The following is a 7,500-nucleotide window of genomic DNA, read 5'->3' as shown; positions in this document are numbered from 1 at the left end:
AGACTAACTCATTCTGTGCTGTTTAGTGTGCACCCATAACACAGACTTAACTCATTCTGTGCTGTTTAGTGTGCACCCATAACACAGACTAACTCATTCTGTGCTGTTTAGTGTGCACCCATAACACAGACTTAACTCATCGAATGTTGGCAAATCTTGATAGAATGTTGAGTCTCACCTCTGCGTAGCCATGACGTTCATTTGTTTGTCTATGATGAGGATATCTGATTGGCCCAGAAGGAGTCGGGGCCAAAAGTTCCATCAGTTTATGGCCCTATTATAAACTGGACTAGACCTCTAGGTGGGTGAGCATTATCAATATCTACTAAACAAAACGTTATGAAACTAAAGCTGTGTTCACACCGAGATATTTATTTTTCTTTCTGTCGCTTGATTCAACCCTTTGGAATCGCTCTGTCGCTCTGTTTAAATCGCTCGTCAACAGGCACAAGAATTGACGGACATCTGGGGGCTATAACGTTACGCAATGTCATGATATTTGTCCACTACGAGCCACCGTAGTTGTTTACAAGCTAAGACTATCAGCGTGCTCCTAACGCGAGCTCCATACCGGTAGTACAGACTTCACTTCATGTCAGCTGTCAGCCTGTCAATGTGGTTTGTTGCCACACAATAAACCAGCGGTTTGTTCCAAGCCAGTGTGATCCTTGACTCGCTCTCACACGGCAGCCAATCAGCGCTGAACATCGAGCGACTGATGCCAGCGTAATTTCGCTCGAGTTGGGATATTTCATCTCGAGCGACGAGCGAACTTTCTCCCTATCCACTCTGTCTCTGTCGCTCGGACGGCCAGCGATTTTTCTCCCGGGCGAATATACGCTCAATCGCTCGTTTGCATTGACTTTGTATGTAAACTCGATGCCAGCGAAAAACTTTAATAGGTCGGTGTGAACGCAGCTTAAGAAAGCCCAGGTCTAGTTGTAATTCCCTGTGGATATAATCCTATAATGTGAGACTCAGGTTGCTTTCTCACTGGGAACGATTTAGCTTTCATTCCGTTTCCGCAACGGTTGCCCCCCCCTCCCCTCTCCCCCTGCTGGTCAGCTTTCACATTACAACATTTCTTCCGCACTCAGAAACGGAACAGAGTGCACTTGCGTCATCAACTATGCCTGGAGTTTATCCTCGCCCGTTTGTTGTCTATGTGCTTCGGAACGGTTGGCTTTCACACTCGCAAGTGTTCCGTGCCCGGGCGCGCCAAAGCGCTCCCCAGACCACCTTTTCAAGTGGATGCTGTCACGGTTCCCCGTCAAATGTTTCCGAAACTGGGGTCAATTTGGGGACAAGTGTGCTCGGGAACGGAACCGCGGCGCCGGTGTGAAGGCACCCTCAGATAAATGCCTAATGTGGCACACCTGCAGCACCAGCAGGAAGTAGTCCACTGGTTTGTTGCGTTGGAACAGGAAGTGCTGCGGCGCTCGCTTGTTCTTCTCATCAAACTTCAGGTCCTGAACCACGCTGGGGTGTTTGATCAGCCGCAGCAAGATCTTCTCTGACAGGTGAGCTGGCTTAAAGGGCTCCACCTCTGGTGGAGGGAGAGGAGAGAGAGAGGAGAGAGGAGAGGAGAGAGGTTGGAGACAGAGGGAGAGAATGGACAGACATGTATATATAATATGTTTGTGAGGTCCTTCACTGGCTAAATTCATCCACATGACCTACCCCAAACTTAATCCTAAATCTAATCTTAACCTCTTCCTCTTCATGTGTCGTTACAAACACATGTTGTGCAGCCAAGCTTTACTCAACCCACAGAACTGTATTTTAAATTCTAGTTGAGATTCCAAGATTTCCAATGATATCAAAATGTCACGCTGCATTATAGGAACATGTGTAGAAAATGAAGCACAACACATCTAGATTTTTTCCATTTTTGGTGCGGTCATAAAAAAAAGCATTTGTGTTTGAATCTTTCACTCAATATAAGCAGCTGTAGTTTCAATGAAGCCAGCAGATACAGAATGATGTGTGTGTGAGGCTGCCAGTATGGGAAACACGTTGTCTTCTAATTTTGCAGAAATGTAAGGGGAACTGGGGGCTTTAAAACCTCTTCCTCCCGAGCGGGCCCGCCGGCGGGCTGAGCCCTTGTCATCTCTCACAAATGACCCTCTACAGCAGCCTAGGAAGCACTCAGTGAAACATACAGCACACCAAAATGTCGGGAAGAAACGTGGCTACAAGACTCTGACAAGCATTTGTATTCAAACGAAAAATAATTCCAACCCCAAGCAACAATATCACCATGTAGTAAAAACAAGAACGGTGCATGCCTGCGTTTATGTGGTGATTTGTTTTTGCGAGTGAATCTTTTCTCTCCAAACGAGACGGCTTTCGAAAGCTAACACTCTGCTCTTTCCAAAGAGGTATACTGCCCTACAAATCATAAGCGCAGTAACTACGCCAACACTGAAACTGAGAAAAATGGCTTTAAAGTTTTTTGACTGTCCAGCCAAATGAGATATAGGTTGAAAAGTGGCAATGCGCTTATTAAATATGTATATGTTATATGTATTTTTTTGGGGCAAAACAATTATCAATTACTTGACCTATGACCCCAGAAATGCACATACTGCACTCTGTCTGTGTATTACCTTAAACAGATGTGTAGGTAGTACAAGGGAAAAGCGCAGTAACTACAATCTAATGTGCTTCTCCTGTCTTGTTTTTCATGAGACAATTGTAAACGGTTTTGATTTCGATACCACATCATATCTGTATTTAATTGTTTTATTGTTTACATGTTTAAAACATTTAAATGGATGAGTAACAGATAAATTCAGGGAATCCTGAAGTCAGTTGATGTAATCTTCACCACTGGTGTTGCTTTTTGGTCATCATTCTGACACAATTAATTAATGAGCACAGTTGTTTTATTATCTTAATTTAGAACAGGTTTTCTTTACAAATCAGATCAGCTTTTCAGATTGATAATTCATACAAGAACATATACAGTATATTACATAGCATATTACAATATTTTGAATAAAATGAATTACAGACTGAGTCTGAATGCTGATCATTTATGCAGCAATGAAAAAGATTGTCCTGATGAGCTAGGTAGTGATACCAAACAATTATCACTATCTACAGCCAGATTAACACTTCCCAGTGGAGAACACAATTCCCTTCTTTATTGGATGATCTCTTATGGATTAGCTAGGAATAGAGCATTTACGATTTTAAAGACACTGAAGACTCATTCATTAACAATTTGGACAGCTGTCAGTGCGCTCTCATATTGGGAATTGACTGGATTAACTAAACAGATTGTGCCATTATGAGTGATTGATATGTTGGGCTTTGGAAAGAGCGGGAAAATTGCAGTAACTACAAAATCCAACCAAAAACCAGTCTGAACCGCAGTAACTACACCTCAAAGTGTAGTTACTGCGTTTATCTCTGTTTAAGTCCAGCTGAAGCTCTGTGAAAGCAAATCAAACTGCAGTAAGTGTAGTTACTGCAGTTTTGTCTGGTTTTTGGTTGGATTTCGTAGTTACTGCAACTTTTATACTCTGTTTTCTCAAATATAGAGCAAGACTGAACTTAGAAAATTTGTCACATGATAAAACAGATATCTAAAAGTTCAATTTCAATAATAACTCAATTTTGACCAAAATTGTAGTTACTGCGGTTTTGATTTGGAGGGCAGTATAGCTCGTCTCTGAGAGATGAAAACTCACTCAGTAGGCTGTCAAAGAACAGCAAAAAAGTGTTTAACGTTTTACAGATAAAACTACAAGTTATGTCTTACCTTTGCTGTTTTCAAATCAAAAGTTGTGTTTGACTTCATAAAAACGCTACTAATTGCTACTCTTAATGCCTCTTTATCATGTTGAAGTGTTTTTTTTTACAGTCATCGTGTTTACAAAGCCATATGGAGGGTTTTACATGGAGTGGTCATCTTCACAGAATAGACGAGCTTTGGGTTCAGTCGACAGCATTTCCTGGAAAACTGTCTGACGTAAATTCTTTCAGTTCACGTCGATTCTATTGGCTCTGACGCTTCCATAGAGGTGTCAATCATCAAAATCGGCCAATGGGGTCCCGAGATATCCCTCTGCGTAACGTCCCAGGCTTTGCCTGCAATTTGAAGAGGCTCTTCTGATGCATTTCACAGAGTAAAAATACAGATATAAGGCTTGAGGGTTATCCAAACCATAACGCATATTAACTGAGTACCTATAGTGATATGTATGTAGGAGAAAAAAAAGGTATTTCAGTGTTCTACCATAGAAAAGTCAAATGGCACCCCTGATGCCCAAAATGTGCCCAGATCAGGTCTGCCTGGGCCTACATGTAGTAAATCATCTGTAAAATTGCTCTGGTTCACTTTCTAAGGATTTGCTTTGATACAAGCACTCATAAGATATTAGTCTACTGCTCCATAGAATAATTTGGCTACCAACCCATGATTTTCAGGTGCTTTTCATCCAAAATAGTGTTGTTGTTTTTTGGGCGGAGCTTGAATTTTTAATTTTTTGCCATGTTCTAACTGATTTGACTCTGATACAGTACATGTGTAATTGATTCTGACACTTCTACAGCAATCTCACAGGTGTTGGCTAGCTTTTGAAAAAAATAATTTTCAGAAAATACCCTGTAGTTGTGGAGATATACTCAATTCAGTTCGGGCATGTCATTTTCGGCAGGTGAGCTGAAAAATAGGCTTAGGGATTAACAGGTTAAAGGATAAGTTCACCCAAAAATGAAAATTCAGTCATTTCTCACCTCCATGCTGATGAAAGGACAGGTGACGTTTTTGTAGTCCACAAAACATTAGTGGAGTTTCACAGCAAACCACCGTTACTGTAAATGCTCACGACTACAGTGCAGATTTCAGCTAAAAACAGGGTGTGAATGACATCTTTTCAAGTCAACTTGTTATCACAGGGCTTCTGGAGACTTGGCTCATGCCAGATGGGGAGTATATGGAGGGTTTGTTTCCGTTGTTTGAAACTTGGTCACCATCCACTTCAACTGTTTAGGAGAATTCTACAACAGTGTTTTGCTGTGAAACTGCACAAATGTTCGCCCGTCCTTCCATCGACATGGGGGTGAGGAGTACATAATGACTTTTCATTTTTTGGTGAACTGTTCCTTTAAAAACAAATCCTACTTTCAAGGATTCCTTTCAGTATCTCTCTATCCTTGTGAGGATATATAAATACCAGACCACTGTTACACACACACACACACACACACACACACACACACACACACACACACACACACACACACACACACACACACACACACACACACACACACACACACACACACACACAGTGCAGCGTGCCAATTGGTTGTTACCTGTGGAGAGGAAGCGGTGCGTGGCCAATAGGAGCTGAGGAGAGATCTTCACCTTCATCTCGTTCTCGGACAGCTTGAAGATGGAGAAGTCCTGCTGCTTACGCTCGTGATGGGACACACGCCGCTTTGAGCGGTTATCAGCTGACAGGACACACACGCACACATGCACACACACGCACACATACACACACGCACGCACACATATACACACACACACGCAGGCATGCACACACACATGCACATACGCACACACGCACGCACACACACGCACACACACACACGCACGCATGCACACACGCACGCACACACACGCACACACACACACACACGCACACACATACACACGCACGCATGCACACACACACACGCACATACACGCACGCACATACATACACACACGCACGCACACACACACACATACACAGACGCACACACGCACATACACACGCACATACACACACACACACACGCACACACACACACACACACACGCACGCACACACACACACACACACACACACACACACACAGTGAGTGATGATCATATAAATTCCCAGCATACACTTTGACGTTGAATACACGTTGATGGGACAGCCTGCACCAATGTTAAAGAGACAGTTCACCCTAAAATCAAAAATAAATGTTTCCTCTTACCTGTATGTAGTACCTTACCTTACCGCCTCACCGCACAGAAGGAATTGTGCTACAGCTAAACTAAGCTGACATTACAGCTAAGCTAACGTTAGATTGCACACTTTCTTCTGCATGGTGAGACGGTTCGTGGGTGTAGTTCGTTCGAAAGAAAATAGTTCCTACATGAAACTGCTCGCAACACGATCTGTGGATTATCTTGGGTAACCGCGTCATGGTTTCTGGAAAGAGACATTGCTATTGAGTTTTTCAAATTCTCTCCTTTTTTGGGGGCGCTTTGAGCACGACAAGCCGAGTGCCAGCCAGTTCTATTGTATTCGAGCGAAGGCAGCCATCTATGTCCGATATCTCCTAAACTCGGCAACTCTAGATGGATAAATAGCACTTGAGGATTCTTTTTTATTTTATTTTATTTTATTTTATTTTATTTTGTTTTGTTTTGTTTTGTTTTGTTTTATTTAATTTTATTTAATTAAAAAATATATATATATTTGGGGGGTGGGGGGGGGCTGGCCCTTCAAAATGTATGTAAACACAACGACAAAATGAAAATCGTCCACGGCTGCTATTTTGTGATTTTGGGTTCAAAACCGTTTCCAGCTGCTTCAAAGTGAATTAGAACAGCTTTGGTTTAATGTGAAAAAAAACGGTGCCATAATAGAGGTTTAACTCAACCAATGAGATTATCTCATCAGAGCAGGTGTGCCCGAGAAATATTTGTATAAATAAAACTCTAATCTGTGTGTGTAGACGGTGTGTGTGTGTGTGTGTGTGTGTGTGTGTGTGTGTGTGTGTGTGTGTGTGTGTGTGTGTGTGTGTGTGTGTCTCTGTGTGTGCGTGTGTGTGTGTGTGTGTGTGTGTGTGTGTGTGCGCGTGTGTGTGTGCGTACTGTAGAGGTCTGTCTCGTCCAGGATCTCAGACTTGATGATCTCCTCGATGACGTCCTCCAGCGTGACGATGCCCATCACCTCGTAGAACGGGTCGCCCTCGCCCTCGTTGTTCACCCGCTGTACCACGGCCAGGTGGGACTTCCCTGCACACACACACACACACACACACACACACACACACACACACACACACACACACATGCGCACACACATGCACAAACACACACCAGCATCACATTTAACCACAATGAATTGTTACTTACTGCCAACTGTGTGTGAGGATCTACAGTATATTCTCTGCCTGGACGCTGTGGCTCCAAGGTGTTTAGGTGAACCTGAGCAGATGTGGTTATCGATCAGTATCATTATGGTAACCTTATGATACTGATCGATAACCACATCTGCTCATTTAAGGTGGATTTTCATTGCAGCTTGGAGTCACTGTGGAGATGTTCTCATCACATCACAGGAAGCCAGCAAAAGAGAATCATTCAACCCACTCGCCAGGATCAAATGACGGCACTGATGTTTCTACAATCCACGCAAATGTAAAATATGAACATTTCAGTTCAGCACAGACACACACACACACACACACACACACACACACACACACACACACACACACAGA

At 43.0% G+C, this 7,500-nt stretch overlaps 1 protein-coding gene across 1 annotated transcript in view; it reads right to left on the bottom strand.

The window, feature by feature from the left end:
- Positions 1 to 7,500, bottom strand: part of LOC310775136 (metal transporter CNNM1-like) — a gene marked incomplete at both ends in the record, with an annotated part of 38,719 nt that overhangs the window by 6,183 nt on the left and 25,036 nt on the right. The window contains 3 exons of the mRNA XM_083635231.1: positions 1,377 to 1,546; positions 5,329 to 5,469; positions 6,869 to 7,012. Coding sequence (XP_083491357.1) covers positions 1,377 to 1,546; positions 5,329 to 5,469; positions 6,869 to 7,012 — 455 coding nt within the window. The remainder of the gene's footprint in view (positions 1 to 1,376; positions 1,547 to 5,328; positions 5,470 to 6,868; positions 7,013 to 7,500) is intronic.

Source organism: Poromitra crassiceps, assembly GCF_964638095.1.
Source record: "Poromitra crassiceps genome assembly, chromosome: 4".
Taxonomy (NCBI): domain Eukaryota; kingdom Metazoa; phylum Chordata; class Actinopteri; order Beryciformes; family Melamphaidae; genus Poromitra; species Poromitra crassiceps.
The sequence above is the reverse complement of the archived record's forward strand: the minus strand, read 5'-3'. Positions and strand labels throughout refer to the sequence as shown.